The 23,881-nt window shown below is 42.0% G+C and overlaps 1 protein-coding gene across 2 annotated transcripts in view; it reads left to right on the top strand.

The window, feature by feature from the left end:
• Positions 1-3,150: 3,150 nt before the first annotated feature.
• VIT (vitrin) overlaps positions 3,151-23,881 on the top strand; it is a 131,599-nt gene continuing 110,868 nt past the window's right edge. For both annotated transcript variants that reach the window (XM_011935979.1, XM_011935978.1), the window contains exons 1-2: positions 3,151-3,438; positions 23,372-23,441. In XM_011935979.1, coding sequence (XP_011791369.1) covers positions 23,411-23,441 — 31 coding nt within the window. In that variant the 5' untranslated portion in view covers positions 3,151-3,438; positions 23,372-23,410. The remainder of the gene's footprint in view (positions 3,439-23,371; positions 23,442-23,881) is intronic.

Raw genomic sequence — 23,881 nt, 5'->3', positions numbered from 1 at the left:
TGGCTAACACAGTGAAACCCCGTCTCTACTAAAAATATAAAAAATTAGCCAGGCGTGGTGGCGGGTGCCTGTAGTCCCAGCTACCCGAGAGGCTGAGGCAGGAGAATGGCGGGAACCCGGGGGGCAGAGCTTGCAGTCAGCCGAGATCATGCCGCTGCACTCCAGCCTGGGCGACAGAGCGAGACTCTGTCTCAAAAATAAATAAATAAATAAATAAATATCAAGTAGTAAATATTATAAAAGGACAATAAGTACTAGAGAGAAGAATAAAACAGGGAAGAGGAAAAGGAAAGGCTTGGGATGGAGGTGCCATTTTAAAACAGGACAGCCAGGAAAGGGCTCACTCAAGAGGTAACATTTGAGCCTAGATTTTAAGAAAGTGAGCATAGGAGCCATGCAGATATCTGAGAGAAGACGTCGGGGACAGCACGTACGAGGGCTCTAGGCCTTTGCTTCCAGCTTCCGCACAGTACTTCATGGTGTGCTTCTCCCATACTTAACTCATGATTTCTCTGGCAATGGACTTCTGGCGGCCCTGTATGAGAAGCTCACTGACAAATATACCCCCAGAAAGAGGTGGATGGATCCTGGGGTACACAGGTAATTCAACCAAGTACTTCTGGATTTTCCTCTAGAATAGCCACATTTGTCATCACCAGTAGCAGCTCATCATGGCCATGACATCTCTGCCATGCTCTTTGTTCAGATTTCTAAGTTTTGCCAAGATGACGAAAACAAAATATTCCATTGTTTTTAAAAAGGGAATGGCTCCTTTTTTACCATTTTTAACTGTGGTAAAAAACATAATAAAATTTGCCATTTTTTCCATTTTTAAGTGTACAATTTGGTAGCAGTAATTACATTCATAATATTGTGCAACCACCACTGCTATCTATTTCCAAAATTCTTCATCACTGCAAGTGAGCATCTCTTCATATGTTTTTCAATACATTTATATTTGATTTTGCCTTATTTACCATAAGAAAACAGATTAAACTATTATAGTAAAAGAAAAGAAGCTCTAAGTCATAATATAGCACCATTGCTTTGGAGTCAAGAAGCCTTGGATTTGAATCCCATATCTTGCCTTACTGGCTGCATGACCCTGGGAAAGTTGCTTAATCTCTTTGGGCAGTTCTCTTATCTATAGAATGGAGATTATACTACTAATCCTTCTAACATTCTTCTAAATGTTAAGTGTAATGATACATGTACAGGGTTGCTGCCCTTAGTAAAAGTAAGTATTTGATAAACAGCAACTAGCATTATTACTATTATTATTTATTATTATTTTCTTTGAGACCAAGTCCTGCTCTGTCAACCAAGCTGGAGTGCAGTGGCGCGATCTCGGCTCACTGCAACCTCCACCTCCCAGGTTTAAGAGATTCTCCTGTCTCAGCCTCCCGAGTAGCTGGGATTACAGGCACCCACCATCACATGCCTGGCTAATTTTTTTTTTTTGTATTTGTGGTAGAGACAGAGTTTCACCATGTTGGCCAGGCTGGTCTTGAACTCCTGATCTTAGGTGATCAGGCTGCCTTGGCCTCCCAAAGTGCTGGGATTACAAGCTTGAGCCACCGAGTCCGGCAGCATTATTATTAGTAGTATTAGTAATAATGTGATTATTAATTATGCTTAGGCTGCCATTTCATCTGAACCTGCCCTAATTCAAATGGTGGGACAGGGGATCCTCAGTGTTACAGCATTATCCTCCTTACCACCAAAGAACCTGGGCTCAGAATTTAGTGGAGGAATAAAGAGAATTGAGAAATAATTTCATTGCAGAACCAAAAGAAGTAAGGGTAAAAATGATTAAATAACGTTCAAATCATTACCTTTTTTTTTAGTCTCCATATTCCTTTATTGGAGCAAGATTCCTGATCAGTATACAGTGATGTATTTACTAAAAGAGACCTGTGCAGAAATTACATACTATCCATCTAGATAGCTTGTTACACTTTGCCTATTGATGGAATCATTCCATTTATCAAGTTTCATACATCAAAAAGCTTTGAATTTCATCAGGCTCTTCATTAATTCACTTCTGAAAAAGTGGCATTTAATTTCAGCTACCATATTTTACAGTATTAAAAAGCTTATGCATCAGGGTGCATCTCTGCACAATGGCATTGAGCAGATGAATCCCACCCAGATTCACATAGTCACATTTGGGAGCTTTAGACCAGAGAGCTGGGCCAAAGTTACTCCTAATCAACACAGACTTCTTACTGTGAGAGCCTATCTTCTTGGCTACATTTTATATAGCCAATGAAGACGTGCCAGCAACCAACCCATGTATAACTTGGCATTGGAGCACAAGGTCTAACAAACAATGATCTTAAAAAAGAAGCAGTTCCAGGGCCAACAGATGAGGACAGGAGGCTTCTCGAATGGAAGAAGGTTCTCCTCCCTAGCTGCGTGAGTGCACACTCCCCAGCAGGAGGAGGAATGGCTCTTTGCTACCTTCTCCTGTGCTTGAAAAAAGATGCTCTGCCACACTGATGGACTTTGGAATCTCAAGATCTGCCAGATGTACTTTTTTTTTGGTCTGATTTTTTTTAATGCTGTGATACGTTAATACACATGTTGAATCTGAATCTCTTAGATTTCACTGATGACACTAATATATAAATAACTAAAACTGGCAGATTTCATGTGAGATTATTCATCAGTACTTTTTTGAAACGAGTCAGGTTTTGCTTCCCACTATGATTATCTTGTGTCCTGTAACTACCAGCATATAATTGAGTCATTTCATAAAACTTGCCAAAACGCAGAAAGGACTGAAGCAAAACAAAACAAAAAAATAGCATTAATATGTAGGAAAAAGTAAGCATTTTCAGTTCAAAAGTGAGAGTCCAGTAGAATAAGTTTGGGAGTGTTTGCATGGTTTTCCTTCTTTGTGCAGTTCAGTTCAGCTGTTCACTAGCTTTTGAAAGAGAAAGAAAAAATTTAATTGCCCCTGCTGAAGTAATTTTTGAAACATATCTTTTACTTTCCATTTTTATCTAAGTGGTCCTCCTCTACTTTTTAGAATGTCAAATTGTAGAATTTGCTTACTGAAAATCTGTGCTTTGGGCTGCAAAAGAATATTTAGAAATCCTTACCAAAAAAAAGCAGTGGGAGTGGAAATTTGAAAGAGGACCGCCTAATTCAGCACTAAAACCAGTGTGAGAGGCAGTATGTGTGAGCGTGTGTGTGTGTGTATGTGTGTGTCAGGGGGGTGTGAAATGTGTTTTTCAAAGTACTGAGAGGTTGATGGGACTGTTTGATTAGCTCCTCTGAGAAGAAGAGAAAAGGTTTTTGGACCTCTCCCTGTTTCTTCCTTAGAATAATTTGGATGGGATTTGTGATGCAGAAAAGCCTAAGGGAAAAAGAATATTCATTCTGTGTGGTGAAAAAGTTTTGAAAAAAAAAAAATTGCTTTCTTCAAACAAGGTATGTCTGATGAATTTCTAAGCTGTGTGTACAGTTACTTTCCATTCATTATTATTGAAATGTATTTGTCTTTAAGAAACTACAATATAAACCTTGACCAAGTAAGCAGCCTGTACAAATTTCAGTTTCAAGAGAGTTGAGATGAGAGTGGGTGGTACTTGGCATCCTTGTAAACAACTAGTAATATACATATATATTTATCAATTCTAAATAAACTGCATTGATATTAACATTATAACAAGATTTTTACTGTTTCTTTAAACCAATTTAATTATGGTTACAAATAAGTTGAAAAGTATGACATTTGTGTATAATTTTAAAGTAATTTAAGTCTCTATTATCTTGCTTTTTTAAAAACTTTGCTTGGGATACATGGAATGTAACAGCAATATAGCAAATTTCTTATAAAGATGTGTGAATAGCAGTATGAGAAATGGACACGCTGTTGTTAACTTAAAAGAGAAACTATTTCGCGTGGATCTCTACTTCTCTCTATTCAGGCAGATTTCAGTGGAATGTAGCTAGATGTAAAATTCTGAGTCTTGTTTACACTTAAAGTGTTTTCTTAGGCTGAAAGGTTCTGTTACTGATAAGCCCAAGAAGGGGCTGGCATTGTTAAGTCTGCCATTGTAGCTCAGCTTTTCACAGGAAGACAGGATATGAAATCTCTTTTAAGTATGATTTGTGTCCAACTAGTATAAACATGAAATAAACGCCTCAAGCACAGGTTACAGAGAGAGGATAAGACTGAATAATCAGACATGATACTTTGCTCCGAACAACCCACAGCATCTTTGCCATTCCTAAATCAAGAGTGGAGTTAAAATTTTTCTTTGGACTTACTGTAAAAATAAAACCAAGCATTCTTGGCCATGGTGGTTGCTCAAAATTGCATGTGCTAAGAAAATAGTATTTTGCCATTATGTTGTGCTGCAATAAATTTGGAAGTTTTGGTGGTAAAGTTCTGAAGTTGTTTTTCCCTTGGTCTCTTGAAAGATGAAAACACCCTGTAGCAAAGCAGGATCAAACACTGTTTGTTTGTGTATTTTCTTTCTGTGTGTGTTAGCTGAAGTGGTAGCTAGCGCTGGTAGGAAAGCTGGAAGTGCCATCTTTTATTTATTGAATTAAAATACCCTCTTTTGTACAAAAAGCTCCAGATAAATAATTACAAGATTGCAAAGACTTGCATTTTTTATTGCAATATGCTGGTTTCCCAGACTAAGCTTCATTTAAATATATCTTATGGTTCACCACTAAAAAAAAAAAAAAAAAAGTCCTTAGGAAGATTGGAAATGCTTAATATCTGTCCTAAAAGTGTTTACTTCATGAATATTGTTAAGAAGATATGTCTTTTCCACCAAGTTACTGATCACATGAAGAATAGTTTCTTTCAGAGAAAATACATGAGCTTTGAGAATGGTTTATGAATAGCATCATGAGAACAAAAGTGCTTGTGCTATTCTCAGCTGTGATTCCTATAAGACACATTGAATACAGGAAAGCAGTATGGTTCAATGCATGCGCCAAGCCAGGAGTCCTAAATTATAGTAACAGCTCTGCCACTACCTAACTATTACCTTGGAAAAGGTATATAACAGTTCTCGACTTTTGTTTCCCTCTTTGAAAAACAGAAATAGCAATGCCTGTACACCCTCCCTCCCAGGGCAGCCACAAGGGTCAATAGTGATTCTCAGCTCCCAAGGAGTTTTGAAATGTCAAAACTTCTGTAACAATGTAATCTTGGCCTGGTGCAGTGGCTCACCCCTGTAATTCCAGCACTTTGGAAGGCCAAAGTGGGTGGATCATCTGAGGGCAGGAGTTCGAGACCAGCCTGGCCAACATGCTGAAACCCCATCTCTACTAAAAATACAAAAATTAGCCAGGCGTGGTGGCGCATGCCTGTAATCCCAGCTACTCAGGAGGCTGAGGTGGGACAATCACTTGAGCCCGGGAGGCGGAGGTTGCAGTGAGCCAAGATCATGCCATTGCACTCCAGCCTAGGCAACAAAGTGAGACTCAGTTTAAGAAAGAAAGAAAGAAAGAGAGAGAGAGAGAGAGAGAGAGAGATTGAGAGAAAGAGAAAGAAAATGTAATCTTTTATTCCTCACTTTTTTTAAAAAAAAAGATTACTTTAGAAAGCATTTATGTAATAAAAACTTCCTGGCCCCCAACATGTTCCCATGAAGCTATGCCCACATGTGCAGCTTCCCCTCTCCTTGCTCACACTTGGAGGTGTGAGCCAAGTGTCAGCAGCAGTGGGGACAAGACAGAACACATGGGTCTGTCTGTCAGTAGAAGGGCATTTAGCTGTGCTGCCTTGGAGAGGTTACTCAATGTCTCCATCTCTATTTCATCACATACGAAATGAAGAAGTTAGACAAGATAATCTCTAAGTTTCCCTCTCAATCCTATGGTTCTATGCACTGGGACCTCTCCAATGTCAAAACGAGGCCAGGAAAATTTCATTGTTGAGACTCTCTGTACATTGCTAAATGAAGAAGTATCGAAACAGGGCTATGAAACTTATGGTATATTTTAAATATGCATGTTTACCTAACCAGACTTTTATGTATACAAAAATGAAATTTACCATAATTATATTCTTCACAAGACAATTAGAGGAGATTATATATGTGTATAAATGCATACACATATACATAGCGTACTGGAGACTGTGGGTCCAAGTTGTGTGAAAGACTTTTTTCCGTTTTCTGCTGTATTTCTGTGACTGTCAGTATAACCCCATGTGGAAAGAATGTCAAATGTCTTAATTTAAAGCCTTACATGTGAGGTCAAGGCAAAAATGGCCCTTCCTGTGCTATGGGTCCTGTGGGTGTTAGGCAGGAAGCTGTGCTACTTTTTAAATGTGTTAATGTTGGCAAGTTACTTAAAGTCTCTTGGCCTCAGTTTTCTCATCTATAAAAGGGGTCTGTTATTACTGCCTACTCCACAGAGCTATGGCAAAGAGGTTTGATCAGTGCCTGGCACCCTGTCAGCACCCAAATGTTAGTAAATTTTTTTAAGTTATATGTGACTATAATAAAGAAATCAGATCAGCTGTGAAACAAATCATTTGTAATAATCTTCAGACTTTTACACATTAACTCATTGGATACATTTAGCAAATAGATTCACGGAATTATGTGATATTAATATAATCATTAGAAGCTAGTTGCCATCTCTTTATCCAGGGGATCTGAGCTAGTCAATCAATAAATAATAAATGAAAGAGGCAACTTCTGTGATGGCTGTAATCTGAGAAATCTCAAAAGGTTTCCCTCTCACTGTCTTAAAATGTATCTCCCTGTGGTTTGCAGAAGACAGTGAAATTCCTGGCCCTCAAACACACATAGCATTTTGCAAGATGGTGGTGGTGATGATGACGGTGATGGTGGTGGTGGTGGTGGCGGTGATGTTATAATGATTAACCATCACCCCAACAACAATAATAATAGGCCAGGTGTGGTGGCTCATACCTGTGAACCCAACACTTTGGGTGGCTGAGGCAGGAGAATCGCTTGAGGCTAGGAGTTTGAGACCAGCCCAGGCAACATAGTGAGACCTTGCCCCTACTAAAAATTAAAAAGTTAGCCAGGCATGGCTGTGCTGCCTGTAGTCCCAACTAGTAAAGAGGCTGAGGCAGGAAGATAACTTGAACCCAGGCATTCAAGATTGCAATCAGCTATGCGCATGCACTCCAGCCTGGGCAACAGAGCAAGACCCTATCTCAATTAAATAATAATAATAATAACTGCTAACACTTACAGAGCTATTCTTATGTGCCACCCACTGTTCAAGCCCTTTTCATATATTGAGTCATTTTTTTTTTTTTTTTTTTTGAGGCGGAGTCTCGCTCTGTCGCCCAGGCTGGAGTGCAGTGGCGTGATCTCCCCTCACTGCAAGCTCCGCCTCCCGGGTTCACGCCATTCTCCTGCCTCAGCCTCCCGAGTAGCTGGGACTACAGGCGCCCGCCACCACGACTGGCTAATTTTTTGTATTTTTAGTAGAGATGGGGTTTCACCATGTTAGCCAGGATAGTCTCGATCTCCTGACCTCGTGATCTGCCCACCTCGGCCTCCCAAAGGGCCGGGATTACAAGCGTAAACCACCGCGCCCGGCCATATTAAGTCATTTAACCCTAATAGCAAACATATGAGGGGGGCTCTTACCATCGCCATTATACAGATGAAAAAAACGAAGGCACTGATAATTTGAGTAAGTTGTCCGAAGCCACACAGCTAGTAAGGGATGGAGCTCAGTTTCAAATCCAAGAGGTCTACTTCCAAAGTCATACTTTTAACCTGCCAGGCAACAATTACACCTGGTCCTGGTTTTTCTGTGACAGCACCAAATTAGTCTTTGCCATCCCTGAAAACATAGTTCTCAAGTCAACTGAAATTTCTTTAAGAAAAAAAAAAATGTTCCTGCTTGCAGGTAGAGACACCTTAGTAATAATAATGGAGAGGTGTGGAGACAAGGAACTCACAGGGAAAGGTTTGTCAGGAGAAGACAGCTTTTATTTCTGTCATTGTTGGATAATCTCCTTTTTGGGTGGATGGGGAAAAGCTGACTCGGGGGAGTTAGGTGGTGCGAGAAGAGGAAAGGCTGAGGAAACTCCATCATGAAGCCCTCTGTGTAGCCAGTCTCCAAAACCTTTCCTTTATCTTCACTGGAAGGTTAACTCAGCAGCTTGTCACAGAAAGAATCACGCTTCCTCGTGACTCAAACTACTTCAGCAAATCACTTTCCCTGATAAGGGTCTCTACATTGACAAGACTCTAGTAAGCATTTCTCAAATTCTTTCCTTCAGTTTGAGAAAGGCTAAACTTCTGTGTGGACGTGTGGTAAAATTCATAAAAATCGCCCTTCAGGCTATAGTGAGAAGGCATTCTGTTACCACATTCTTTCTTCTCTTATTCAAAAAGAAAAAAATATATACCTATGCCCTCGGGGGAAACTTACATATAGTTTCCAAGGGATCAGGTCACTGGCATCTTAATGCTATGTGAATTCCCTCCACCAGGCTTCTTTGTGTTCCAGACAGAAAACACGCTTTGGACATAAAGGTGCAAGTTAACTTGCCCAGACTGGCCGTGTTTATACAACATAGTGAGTAAATCTGCACTCCAAAAGGCAAAAAGAATTTGGGGGAAGAGAGATAACATTCAACAACAGCAGGAGCAAATATTTATTGGGCCACATCCATGTGTTATTCCCAATCCTATGTGCTTGGGAAGAAGAGTGAACAAAATTACGTCCATTTTCCTAATCTGGGGGCACACAATAAACAAATACAGTAAGATGCCTGATGGTGATAATGGGCTGTGAAAAACATAAGTAGCAAAGTAGGATGCAGAGAGCAATGCGGGTGATGATTTGCATTGCATGATTTGGTGAATGTTAAACAGAGAGATGAAGGAAGCCAGGAGGCAACCTATGCGGGTCCCTGAAGGAAGAGCATTCCAGGGAGAGGGAAAAGCAAATGAACAGCCTTGAGTGGAACCGTGCTTGGGAGGCCAGTGTGTCTGCAGCAAGCTGAAGGAGCAGGAAAGGGTAGCCCAAGGGTGTGCTTTGGACAAGCAGACACAGAGGGCACCATCCTCGCATGCCTCAATTTCCCCCAGACACCGCCTACCACTCACTCACACACTGTCTTGGGGGCAGTTCTTGCCTCTGCTCTGGATGAAATCTGTCAGGCCACGCTCAAGAGGATTTTTTTTTTTTAAAAAAAGACCTTGCTCATATTCCACTTCCAAACAATCTCAGTTCAGTCATTAACATGTACGTAATACTAGAGAATTCTTAAAAATGTAAAAATGATATTCAAAGCTTAAAGTCTTATCCTCCACATCCAGGCTTGCTTTCTGCAGTGGACAGGGGGCGTGGTTGAATTTTCTTTCTCTGCCTTGCGCCTTTACCTCTCTTCCCCTTGGCCACTAACGGTAGTCTCTTCATATCCAGAGTTGAAGCGGACACAGGGAGGTAAGGTGAGAGGCAGGGACAGGCCTCACTAGTTGGTACTGTTATGAGCCAGCATCCAGGTTCCCTGAGCTTCCCCAGGGTTTTCAGCTGCTTCTTGTTCCCATAGGGCATGTCTATGGGTGCTGCGAGGATTCCCTCCCCTACTGCCTTGGGGATTCCTCACGTGTAGTTCCATAGATGTTGTGAAATAAATCCGTTCTGGCTGGGGGTTTACAGTTCCTCCCTCAGCCCTTGGGCAACTGGTAAGCTCTGTCTGGCTGCTTTCTGCATAGGCTCCTCAGCCCTCCATGCATCCGACTCAGGCCGGAGCAAAAACAACCCCAGGCTGACTCTGTCACACAGAGAGTCCTAATCGCCACAAGCTCTTCCCCTCTCCTATGGAGGACTTAATCATGCAACAGACACCAAGTCCACGGAGGCAGACATCAGCCTCAGAGACACAACTACTCAGCCACTTCAAATTGGGTTACTGGGCATCCAAGCTGGCTTTTCAAAGGAGGTGATTGAGAACCAAGATCCCTGGCTGATGACTTCTCCAGGCAAGAGGTTGTAGAAACTGAGAGAGGTAATCGGAGACCAGAAAGCAAAAATTTCTTAAAGACAAGTTGTAGGCATTTTCCCTCCTCTTCCCCCTACCCAAATGCAGAAGAGGAGCAGGTGGCTCTCCTACCCGCCCCCTCCGCCCCCCACTTCAGGCACCAGTGAGAGGAACTTCAAAGATACCACTTTGGAACATGGAAGTGGTTGGCTCCTATTGTCTTGAGGCCTCAACTGAAACTAAGACAAAAGGATCATGTTATTTTAACATCCCATGACACAGTCAATTACAATACACTCAAATGTTGACTTAGATGGGTGTGTTATGCCTGGTTACACTTAAAAATATGCCTGGTGCATCATTTTATCCTAAATAACATTTGTGTGTGAGACAGAGCTGTGAGTGAGTTCAGGCTCAAATATGACTCTTGAAAAATCGCTTAACCTTGTAACTAAGACCACTTTATTATACAAGGTATGTACTTTATAGCGTGTGTTTTAACAATTGTCAGCCAAGTGTCTCAAAAAGCCTGGGATATTGGCATCAAGGTAAAAAGGATGTACAGTGGGGAAATTTGATGTTAAATGGAGTTAAGTGTTTGAGGTTTGGGATAGAATTCTGGTTCTGCTATACATTTATTCTATAAGCTTTGGCAGGTTTTTTTGTTTGGGTGGTTTTATGTTTTTTGTTTGTTTGAGTCTTGCTGTGTCGCCAGGTTGGGGTGCAGTGGCACGATCTCGGCTCACTGCAACTTCTGCCTCCCAGGTTTGATTGATTCTCCTGCCTCAGCCTCCAGAGTAACTAGGATTACAGGTGCATGCCACCATGCCCAGCTAATTTTGTATTTTTAGTAGAGATGGGGTTTCACCATGTTGGCTCGGCTGGTCTCGAACTCCTGACCTCAGGTGATCCACCCACCTCGGCCTCCCAAAGTGCTCAGATTACAGGCGTGAGCCACCACTCCCAGCCAGCTTGGGCGGTTTATTAAAGCTCTTTAAGCCTCAATTTCCTGCTCTGATGAATGGGCGCAATAGTCCTTACCCAATAGGATCACCATGACAAGTAAAATCACCTGTGTACCGTGTGCAGCAAATAGGAAACATTTCGTAAACGATAGTTACTACTATGGGCATGAACTCTACACTTCTAAAACTTCCCAGGAAGAAGAGCAAAGGGATCAATCCCATCTCATTTAACAGGCCGCTATATATATCCAGGCCAAAATAGTCAGGGGGCCCTGCAGGGGAGTCTGAGGGCTCCTTCAGAGCTGGGGTTGTTGCCAGGAAGGCCTCTGAAGTAAGACATTTGGTGGCTGCCTTTGGAGAGCTGGGTCTCCTGCTTCTAAATGACTCTGTTTCTACTGGTCCCTGGAAATTCCTGAGGCTTAATTCTCCACAGCCCTCAATTCCTGAGCCACAGACACTGTCCTCCACACCCTCCATTTCACCCAGGTCTCTGGTTGCTGGGATTCAAGAATGTGCTTCTGAGAGGCAGCCCCACATCTGCCTCTCAGAACCCTGTCATCTGAGAGGAGCCCATTCTCTACTGAGCAGCAGAGGGGAGGGCGTGGATCTTGCAGACACACCCTCATCTTCCTTCCTATCTCAGCTGGAAAGTTTTGCCGGACCTGAGAATGTTTTTCTGTGCTTCAGAATTGAAGGCAGACCAAAAAGCACAGAGTATTCAGGCTAGTCTAGGCTCTAGGGATAATAGTTGAGCAGAAGCAAACACCCAGCTCCAAATTCACAGTAGACGGCCCCTTGGCAACTACAAACCTCAAAGCCCAAAGGGAAGAACTGGGAGGAGGCAAGGCTAATCCACAGTGTCAAGCACATTAGGCAAAGAGGTTTGTGGTGAGAGAAACTCATCTTCCAAAGCTTCATCAGAATCTTAAACCACTCATTGTTTCCAGGGTAACTAGGAGGAGCAATCATGGCTGACCTCGTCTTTTTGAGGTCCTAGCCTCTTTCCTTTAGATTTACTGATGTTCGTGCCCCTTTCCATTACACAGGATAAATAACTCTTGGAAGAGTTTCTTTAGAGCTCATCTGAGGCATGCCTGCAAACTAGTATTTTTTCCGACTGGCAATATAAGATCTAAACTACCACTTCAGAAATGTAATTACTGTTTGTAGTCTCTCTAGAAATCACCATTGGTCGAAGCCTTTGTGGATGTGGTAAGCATTACCATATGTCAGGTTCCTAACGCAGTACAAAATAACGGTCTGAAACACACGACCAAAAATGGCTTTGCCTTTTTGGTTTTCCGACATGTAGAAACATGCCACATGGATCAATGAACCTAATGGCACAGGCACACATCAGTTGTATACACGGATGAGGTCTTTAACCCCACCCAACTGCCTGTGAGGAAACGTGTTTGCTGTAGGATTTTCTCTGACTGTTGGTGGTGAAGGGTGATCCTGGAGAAGGGGATACACGTTCTAGTCATCACAAAAGTACATAGAATATTTATGGGAAGTTCCTAGATTGGAATGTCAGTAAGTATAACATTCTCATGAATACATTGAGAAATAAACATTCTCATAAATCAGTTTCTTGGCCCTGGCACTATTGGCCTGTGGGGCTGAGTACTTCTTTGTTGTGGAGGCTGTCCTGGGCATTGCAGGATGGTCAGCAGTATCTCTATTCTGGCCTCCACCCACTAGGTGCCAGCAGCATCCCCCTCTCTTGTCAAAGTTGTGACAACCCAAAAAGTCTCCAAACACTATTCTATGTCTCCTGTGGGACCAAATCACCTCTGGTTGTGAACTACTGTCAAAAATATACGAGGAAACTCTACAGCAACATTCTGACAGCATGGTTTCGAGGTCACCCACTTCCATTTTTTGTTTCCTGAGCATCCCAGACCTTCTCAGTGGCTGTGACAGCTCACGGGATTTCTTGCCACACTTCTTCCCAGAGCTTGGCTTCAGGGTTGGGGATAGCCTCTCTAGGGACCCTCTGCTTTGATGTTACCAAAAGACAAGCACGTATGTCCTTTTCATTTTGAGTGTTTTCGTTTTACTACTAATCATTTCAGGGGAACAGGACATAACTAGAACAATAAATATGAAAAGGGTTTTAATCAAAGCTGCAGGAAACAGAAGCCAACTTAAACTGGCTCAAGTCAAAGGCCCAAAAACATCAATATCATGCACAGGAGACAGAGCCGAGTGGACCTTCTTCAGACTGGAAATGGGACCTGGAAAGCGGTGAGAAATGAAGGGATCTTCTCCTCCTGCTCCTCCCAGGGCCACATACTTATTCTCTCCATCTCTTTCTGCTGTCCTCTTATACATCTTATTCAGGGCCCCACATGGCCTGCAGCTTGGCACTCACAGCTTCTGAAGCTTTCAGAATCCCGATCCCAAAATCCCAAGGGAGACCTCAGTTGGCTTCAGTTATTTTTTTTTGCTAGATCACAAGCTTTTGACCAGCTGAGTCATTTACATTTCAGTGACTGCCATCTCTGCATCTGACAGTAATAATTGAGCTGCTTCAGTTGTAGATGTAACCTGGCTTTGAAAAGTGAAGAGTGCTATTCAAATGAAGAGTGGCATTTTTATTTTATTACAGTATTATAGAACAAATCATGGAATCATTTGAAACTTACAGTGACAACCATGTGAGGAGTTGGCAGGATAGAAAGAGCGCAATATGAAGTTGGAGATCTGGGCTGTGTGACTTTGGCCAAATCACTTCCCTGCTCTGAATTACAGGAATTCTAATGTCCATTTCGCCTCCTCAAGGGGCTCTTCGGTGGTTCAAATGAGAAAACAGTTCAGTGAGAAAACTCTCTGCAGACTCTGGTATAAACTCCTGTTATTACAGCCTTCTGCAGTTAAAACCACGGTATGGATGGCCACTGCAAGTTAGGTAGCAGTTGGGAATAATCTTTCAGCTGCCAGCCGAGTGCAAGGGAAATGTATTATCTCACATAACAGACAGTCCAGGGGAAGGCCCAGCCCCCAGGCACAAGACAAATCATAGCTCTGACTCATCTCTCTGTGATTTGCCTGGCTGCCCTCCTCGCCTTGAGTTAGGATTTTCCTCTGCTGGACTTTTCTCGTGGTCACAAGATGGCAGCCAGCAGACCCCCAACAACCTGTTCCCTTGTTCATTTCCAACAAGATAACCACCCTCTCCCCAAAAAACATAGGCTTCAAGTCCTTCCATTCTGTCTGTTACAACCCAGGACACAGCCCACCTGGACTAGTAGCTAGTATGATCACCTGGCAAGGGCCTGGTGCTGATGGGCCCAAGCCTGGAGCAGCTGCCAGCAAGGGGGCGTGTCTAACCATCCTTGCCTTAGGCCCCAAATTGGGATCTGCCTGGGAGCTGCAGATGGACCTGCTTCCTCTCAGTGGCCGGGCTGCACTGATTTCCTTTACCAAATTGGGATTCTGTTAGGAAGGAGGAAGGGGAAAACGATGCTCTGCGTAGGCCACCAACAGTGTCCATCCAGTCCACATAGCCTGACTCAGAGCACATCTTCAATAGCCTTGTGCATTCTTAGGAACCAACAAATTGAGAAAAGACAAAATTTCCCCTTCCTTACCTATTTGGCTCACATTTTCTGCCGGAATTTCTTTAGGATTAAAAAAAAAGGAAGTAAAGAAGAATTGGGAAGAGAAGAAAACTCAAGAAAGAAAAACTACTGTCCCCTCTGGCACTCTCTCTCTCTCTCACAGAATCCTGGGGGATTGTAATGGTGATTCCAAGGTGGCCGCTGGTGTTGTGGCAACAGGAAAAGCAGTGTTTCGGACCTCGGCCAGAGGGATACATCTGTATGAAGGTTTATGTACAGATAGAGGCCACCACCACATTGTAAAGGACCTCCCCACTCCCCATCTAGTGCCAGCTTCCTTTTCCTGTCCTCACCAGATCAACCCACATCCATTGACAAGCGGAGGAGGCTTTACGGTCAGGCAGAGATGAAAAAAGCAAGGCTGCAGATGTGGCCTCACCCCATTCAGAGATGTCTGTCCTCAAGGGATTTTTGGCATTTTGGAAACACAGCACAGCCTCTTATAACTAGTAAATGTTTCCAGATGGATACTGGCTCTTTCTGCCTCATGGACAAAGAGTATGGTTGGGTGCTCCCCCATGTAGCACTGTAGTTCAGACAAACACCAACATTACATAAATCCTACATGTCTACTAGAGCAGAATTTTTTCCAAGCGAGTGGCTCAAGTAAGCCTCTAGGGGGCTTATTAAAAATGATGAATGCAAAAATAATTTTTAAGCCTTCCATGTCTCCCTGTTGCCTAAAAGATCAGTTCCACATTCTTTAAGCATGACATTCAAGGCTGACATGGCCCTTCATCCCTCTCTGACAGTCTGATTCCTCTCTCAGCCTTGCTGAGCAACTCCTAGTTCTGAAGCTCCACTGTCGCTAGGTCCTGTCCTTTCCTGTTCACTCATTCATTGTTTTCCAACATGCCAATTAAATAAATTCAAGCCCCTCCCAATTCCCACATTTCAGGCCTATGTGCCCACCCATCCTTTTGCCATCACTGCATCCCCAGTAGCAGAGGTTCCCAGTGCTGTCTGCACAGTAGAGTCACTTGGAAAGCTTTAAAACAGTATCAGGCCAGGCACAGTGACTCACGCCTGTAATCCCAGCACTTTGGGAGGCCGAGGCAGGCAGATCTCCTGGAGTCAGAAGTTCGAGTCCAGCCTGACCAACATGGTGAAACCTCATCTCTACTAAAAATACAAAAATTAGCCAGGTGTGGTGGTGGATGCCTGTAATCCCAGCTACTTGGGAGGCTGAAGCAGGAGAATCGCTTGAACTCAGGAGGTGGAGGCTGCAGCGAGCCCAGATCATGCCATTGTACTCCAGCCTGGGTGACAGAGCGAAACTCTGTCTCAAAGCTAAATAAATAAATAAATAAAACAATATCGATGTAAACTCAGGTCAATTAAATTAGAATGAAGATGGAGTAAGTGCATGTACTATGAAACAGCTATGGCAAGGGGAGAAATGCAGAGCTTCTGGACTTGGAACGTCTGGTTTGAATCCAGCTCCTCTTCTTTCTAGCTTTGGAAAGTCTGTAACCTCTACATGCTTCCAATTCCTTACCTCTAAAATGAAGGCAAGAAATAGTCTCTACCTCATAGAGTTGCTGTGAAGATTAAATGAGTTAATATATTACTGACACTTAGTATATGCTCAGTAAATGTTAGTTATGATGCATGCATGCCGGTCTCCCACAGGAAGACTCAAAGCAACTTGATGCCAGGACCTGCATCTTGTTTCTCTCTGCCTGGCACATAGTACATATGCTTTTAATTTTGAATGATTAATGGATGCACAAAAGAAGATGAATTTTGGTTTTAGGAAATCAGGCAATTTATGTAGAAGAGGTGGCCCAGGAGCTGAAGCTTGAAAGATGGATGGGTTTGTGGTGAGGGTTGGTAAAGTAATCCAGATAGAACAATAATGTGAATGTGAGCCAAGGTACTGACATGTAGAGTGTGGAGAAAAGACCAAAAGCCCAGGTGTTCTGGGGTCAAGGGGGAGGATTACTCAGGAGAATTGCAGTGAGATGGTGTTGAAAGGGAAGGCAGGCCATTTCATGAAGAGTTTGTAATGCCTCACTGAGGAATTTGAGCTTTATTCTGTAGAGAATGAGTGGACTATGAAGAAGAATTCTGAACAGGTGAATGCACAATCAGACCTGTGCTTTAGGAAGCTGATCCTTTCCAACTGAAAGAAAGATTGACCTGGAGCAAGGAGCAAGAGTGAGTTAGGAGACTGCTGCAGCTTCCCATCTGAGATCAATATTGTATATGTTAAGTCTTCCTAACAGACCACATATAACGAAGCTCTTCGGACTCTACGTGGTTTATGTTAATTGAAGCACTGCTAAATTTGGTGGTGGAAGTGATAATGATAACTACAATACCTCTTAAGTGTCCCTTTCAATTTCAAGAGTTTTTCATTATTTCATTTTTATATTTTACTAATATTGGATTTATTAACATATATGCACAGGGTAAAGATTTAAATAGAACAAAATGGTAAGACACCTTCCCATCTCTGATCACCACTTACCCAGTTCTCTTTCCCTGACACAACCACTGTTATTGGGTTCTAGTGAATATTCCTCCCACTCTCTAGGCATGAAGAATATATATATTTAAAGTATAGAGTCTGACAGGTTTTGGCATATGAATACTGTGAAACCATCACCACATCAAAATGATGAACATATCCATCCCCAAATTTTTCATGTGTTCCTTTGCTCTCTTACTTCTGCTCTTATGTCTCCAGGACTCTCCACTCCCATTTCCCAGGCTCCTGGATACCACTGATGTGCTCTTTGTTACTACAGAGTACAGTTTCTAGATGCAATGTAATGATATGAATGTAAAATTGAACAGAATGTATTCTTTTCTGTCTGCTTTCACTTAACATAATTATCTTGAGATTCATTCCTGTTGTTTTATGTATCAATAGTTCATTCCTTTTTATTGCTGAGTAGTATTCCATTGTATGGATAAACCACAATATGTTTATCCATTTATCTGTTGATAGATTTTGCATCTTTCCCAATTTGGAGCTATGAGAAATAAAGTTGTTAAAAATATATATGCAGAAGTCATTGTATGGACATATACTTTCATTCCTCTTTGGAAAATGCCTAGGGGTGAAATGGCTGCAACATATGGTGGGAATATATACTCAGCTTTTTAACTTTTCGAGATACCACCAAACTGCTTTCCAAAGTAGTTGTACCATTTTACATTCCTGTTAGCAATTATTCCAGTCCTCCACTCCTCACCAACACTTGATAATATGAAGTTTTTCAATTTTAGTCATTCTTTCTCCAAGTTGCTTTTGCATACATTGCCACATTCAATTCCCAATGGACTTGCTTTAATTTTCACACTTCCTGGTCACCAGTGGTGAACATTATCAGGTGTCTTCTTCTCGCTGTGGTCTTTATTTTCCCTGCTTAAATTCCTTTTTGCTTTCTTTGCCTTTTTACACTTCCCCCACATTTGACAAAGTACATTCTTCTCATACATCTTTAACTGATGAGCAATTTGCCCCTAATCTGTAAATCTCAAGCATTTTGATACAGAGATTTAAGAAAAGTCCATTTTGCTTTTTCAATCTTAACAAGATGCAACCTGCAGATTGTCTTATACACAAGGGGTAGAAAGAAGGGTGCAGGATCAGGAGCCATGAAACCCAGGCTTGATTTTGTGTATGTGACCTTGAATAAGTCACTTACCCACTGCAGGCCTCAGTTTCCTTACCTTTAAAATGGGAATTGTGCATACTCCACATCCTGCACAAGTTTACTGTGAAGAACAAGTTTGTATTCACCCATTTTCTCAACAAACGTGTATTGTTGTACCCACTACCAAACACTATTCCAGGCTCTAGAAACTGAACAGCGAACAAAATAGGCAACTCTAGAAATGCACACAAAGTCACTTTATTTAAAACACTGTAAAAAACTATATAAATATAAAGCAATATTATTATTTATTACCAACTTGCTCTCTTCTGACTCTGGGCAGAAAGAGAGATCTAATGAAATTTGTTGTGCTAATCCACTTACACTAATATATACTCTTCTTTCACAACCAGGTGTCATTTGCCTCATCAGAACTACATATTTGGGATTCTTTATGTTATATCTCATGGCACATCCATAAATTTGTGAATCAGTAATGCATTCTTTTGGAAGCCCCTATTGTTCAGTTTTTGTTAAAACCTGGGTGAGCACTTGAGGAATTAGGGCTCCAGTGTTACCATGTGCCCCACAGCTCTGTGACATTGGGCCACCTGCAGAAACTGCTTAATGGTGCTGGTGGAAGTCCTCATGCTCAGCCTTGGCAATGGCTGAGAGAGGGTTTGATTTTTTTTTTCCACACATTTCAAAAGGCACATTTACATTTTAAGTGCTTGAGTAAACGGACCAAGCAAGTGTAGAAATTGCAGTGGTGAGAAATAAGCTTTAAGTATTCTAAGACACTAGAGTGATTCTGGTCAGTTTCCATTATTGATAAGCCAACACTTGGGTGAGATCTCCTCGGGGATTAGAGCATCTCCTGGAATCCTGTTGGTTTTTATCCATTCATTCCAGCTTCTAAAGGTCACGTCCATCACGACTCTAAAGTTGTAGGACAGATCTGAGAGTACTCCTCTCTGCTCTCCGCCTTCCCTTTGGGTTTGTTTGTTGATTAGCAGTAATATCAATATCAATACTGCTTTGTTAATTTTTATTGAGATATAATTCACATACCATAAAATATGCCATTTAAAGTGTATAATTTGGCCGGGGGCAGTGGCTCTCACCTGCAATCGCAACACTTTGGGAGGCCGAGGAGGGTGGATCATGAAGTCAGAAGTTCAATACCAGCCTGGCCAACATGGTGAAACCCCATCTATACTAAAAATATAAAAATTAGCCAGGTGTGGTGGCAGGCACCTGTAATCCCAGCTACTTGGGAGGCTGAGGCAGATAATTGCTTGAACCCAAAAGGTGGAGGTTGCAGTGAGCTGAAATTGCACCACTGCACTCCAGCCTGGGCTACAGAGTGAGACTCCATCTCAATAAATAAATATATAAATAAACAAATAAAATATAGTGTATAATACAGTCGTTTCTAATGTATTCATAAGATTGTCTTCCCTTTGTTTTGTTTCCTCTTTAAATTTCCTAGGGAAGGCCGGGTGCGGTGGCTCAAGCCTGTAATCCCAGCACTTTGGGAGGCCGAGACGGGCGGATCACGACGTCAGGAGATCGAGACCATCCTGGCTAACACGGTGAAACCCCGTCTCTACTGAAAAATACAAAAAACTAGCCGGGCGAGGTGGCAGGCGCCTGTAGTCCCATCTACTCCGGAGGCTGAGGCAGGAGAATGGCATAAACCCGGGAGGCAGAGCTTGCAGTGAGCTGAGATCCGGCCACTGCACTCCAGCCCGGGTGGCAGAGTGAGACTCCGTCTCAAAAAAAAAAAAAATTTCCTAGGGAAAAGGGGGAGCCCTCATTACTCACACTGATTCAACACATATTTACTGAGCACTCAAAAAGTCAAATAAAAATCCCTGCCCTTGTGGAGCTTGCATTATAGTGGGGAACTCCATAAAAAATAAAATAAATAGAGTATAAAGTATGTCAGAAGTGATAAGTCAATGGAGAAAAAGACAGTAGGAAACGGATTGGGTATATCGGTTGATGGTGGGAGAGGTGGGAGGGGAATTGTGATTTTAAATTGGATAACCAGGGAATGTCTCATGAGAGGTAACATTTAAGCAAAGATTTGAAAGAAATGAGGGAGCAAGTCATGTGCTTATCCGGGGAAATGGCATCCAGCCAGAGGAAAAGGTGGTACAACAAGTGCAGAGATCCTGAGGTAAGAGGTGTTCCAAAAACAGCCAAGAGGCCAGTGTGGCTGAAGATTACTAACTGAGCAGGAGAATAGTGTGAAACGAGAACAGAAGGGTGGACGGAGGCCAAATCAAGTAGGGTCCTGAGCCACTTGTAAAGACTTACTTAGGCTTTTCTTCTGAGTAAGACCGGGAGCCACTATAGAGTGTAAGCCAAGAAATGCCATGGACTGACTTACTTTGAATAGGATCATGCTGGCTGCTCTGTGAACTGCAGAGGACAAAGGAAGAAGGGAACCGCCTAGTTATGAGGCTAATTGCAATAATCTAGGCGGGACAGGGCAGAGGCTGCCACAGATGGCATTGGTAATGGTGAGATGCTGAGAAATGGTCAGTTTCTGGATAGACTTTGAATGTAGCGCCAACAGGACTGGTGGGTGGAGAGCGTGTGGGGTGTAAGAGAAAGAGAAAGAGAAGTCAAGGATAACTCGGATGAAACCTGCAATGTTGAGTGGTAACAGTCAATTAATGGGGCTGCATAGGTGGGTCCAGTAGGGCAACTTGGTATACTGCGTTTATCCAATAGGAAAGTTAAACACTCAGTCTTGAAGATACATAAATCTTTCTGGAGTTTCTCAAATTCATAAAAAACAAAAAATTACCTGTTATCACACTATTTCCTAAATATAATCTGGCTACTTAAACATCAAGTTGCCAAACAGATTGTACATATGGTTTTGTTTTTATTTTGAAGCTAAAGACGTAACCAGTGGCCAACTACCTTAATTGGGAAATTTAACACATTGCAATCGTTGTTGGAAATTAATAAAGTGATCAGTTCTGTTTGGGGTTACTCGTGCTGCTTAATTTAATTGCTTGTAATAAAGCTTTCATATACTAAACAACTTTAAGTTAATTGCATTGGGTACTTGTATACTATCTCAACCCATAATCTAATAATTGCTTTTTATTAATAAATATGCATAGCAGTGTATCAAATATTGTTTATAAGCTTAGATTGGGCCTAGCTAGTACTAGATTGTGCTTATCTCTTTCTAGATCTCCATTCAGTGATGTCACTTTGGTGGCTTCAAAATCAGCCACGGTAGGAGGATTTGCTACCACAGAAATTGACAAGCTCTGCAAATCAGGGCTTTTATCTCTATTTTTTTTTAACCAGTACACCGCTGAATCACAGCAGAGGGTAGAGTTATGAATGCCAGCTTTGGGCCACACACCCGTGGCACTGGAGGGAGGGGGGATATAGTGGAAGCCATCTGCCCAGAGGGGAGGAGTGTTTTACTACCATTGACATTGTTTAAAAGTGCTAGCTCACAAGGATAATAAAAAGCAGACCAACTTTAAGTCTTTTCATTCTCTACAAATTTCTCCCTTATTGCCTGTGCCCAGGGCAGATTCCTCCCGCCCACTTTCACCTCCATTCTAATCCTTTCACCACCTTGGACCACGGTTATGACATTTAACTTCTCTAAGCCTTAGTTTCCTCATCTGTTCAATGAGGATCATAAGACCTATCATGGTGACTTATTGTGTGGATTCAAAACAACACAGAATGCACAGAATATACTCAATTAATAGTAGTACAAGTAAACCTTTGACAGTTTCCCCATAGCCTCAAGAGAAAGATGAGAAACTCCCTTATAGATCACCGGCATTTTCATATCTATTGCACTCTCCGATGTCTGGGTCTCTGTTGGCACTGTTCCCCTACTTGGAGCCACTTCTCTCCTGTTTCTGCATGTTCAAACCCTGTTCATTCTTCAAAGTTGACCCAGTTGCTACCATCTCTATAAGGCTTTCTCTTATTCCCATGGCTGCCGTAATCTCTGTCCTTCTAAACTTTCTGGCCCTTGGGGAATCTCTAGCACCACCCGTACTTACTGGATTAGAACCTGCACTTTAGCAAGAGCCCCAGGTGATGAGTATACACAAGCCGGCTGGGCTCAGGGGCTCACGCCTGTAATCCTAGCACTTTGGAGGCCCAGGCAGGTAGATCAAGATGTCAGGAGTTCAAGACCAGCCTGGCCAAGATGGTGAAACCCCGTCTCTACTAAAGATACAAAAATTAGCCAGGCGTGGTGGCACGTGCCTGTGATCCCAGCTACTTGGAAGGCTGAGGCACAGAATTGCTTAAACCCAGGAGGCGAAGGATGCAGTGAGCCAAGATCATGCCACTGCACTCCAGCCTGGGTGACAGAGACTATGTCTCAAAAAAAAAAAAAAAAAAAAAAAAAGTTCAAGAAGCCCGACTCAAAACCACTGGTTCTCAAACTTGGCTGCATGTTGGAATTACTTGAGAAGTTGTTAAAACTTAATTAACTAGACTCCCAGCCCAAGAGAGGCTTATTCAATTGGTCTGGGGTACAGCCTGGGCATCAGGATTTTTTTAAACTCCCAGGTGATACTATTAAATAACACGCAGCAAAGTTTGAGAACCACTGCTCTATAAATTTTCCCCTTATACTCTCTTATGAGGACTTCACATTCTCTTATGCAATTTAACACGGTTATTTGTGTCCACTTGTGTTTTTCCACCTATATTAAACTGTAAGCCTTTCAAGGGTGAGAATTGTTTTTTAATTCAATTTTTAGCACTTTCTAACAAAATGTAGCCATATAATAGGAGTTTAATAAATATTTATTGAATGAATAGTGAAGTATTAATAATTGTAATCTAAATATGTTTTCTGAATGCCATAAATGTGGCTACTTGGACATATTCTCCTAAAGAAGACTACTTGGACATATTCTCAAAATCGGAGAGTTATTTCCTCTTCAGTTCTAAGTAAACATCAAATATTTGAAGAATTGGAGGCTGGTGGCCAGAATGGGCTTTCTAACTGAAAATAGCATCTCTGGGTACCAGCAAGGCCAGCCACTGCCATCTCTGTGCTGCTTATGGAAATCTGTAGCCTGGAATCCTAAGACTCCAGAGGGCAATGCAAAATGATGCAGCCCATCCCCACACACTCTGTGCATCCAAATCAGAACCCCCGGCTGAAATATGATGATGTTATTGTTTCTTTCTCTCCAGGGTGTCATTCTGATATTTAAGAGGACTGTTGTTCTCACTATGAAGGCATCTGTTATTGAAATGTTCCTTGGTAAGTACTTTTATATGTGTATCTGGATACCCTTTTAGCATTTTCCTAAGATCCAAAGAATCCAGCCAAGAAAAGTTTTAAACCAAGACAGAGCATATAAACAATACAGTGTATCTTTTTATAACAAACATTTTGAAGAGATGTTTTAAGAAAGAATGGTAAGCAAAGATCAAATTCAGGATGCATGTGTATATGTTTTCATGTAAAGCAAATACTGTATATGTGTTACATATATGTCTCAGTATATTACATATTACACACACACATACACACACCTATCTTGTGTATTCCTCAGCAATTAGCAAGTATTTCAGATACTGCATATTTGCAGATTCTAAATGTAAGGATCTTATTTCTTAATTTCCAAAAAAAAAAAAAAAAACTTACTGCTGACATGGCTTTACCTATAGCATTGGCGACTCACGCTTTTACAGATGATT

The sequence above is a fragment of the Colobus angolensis genome, unplaced genomic scaffold (assembly GCF_000951035.1).
Source record: "Colobus angolensis palliatus isolate OR3802 unplaced genomic scaffold, Cang.pa_1.0 Scaffold15, whole genome shotgun sequence".
NCBI classification, from domain to species: domain Eukaryota; kingdom Metazoa; phylum Chordata; class Mammalia; order Primates; family Cercopithecidae; genus Colobus; species Colobus angolensis.
The sequence above is the reverse complement of the archived record's forward strand: the minus strand, read 5'-3'. Positions and strand labels throughout refer to the sequence as shown.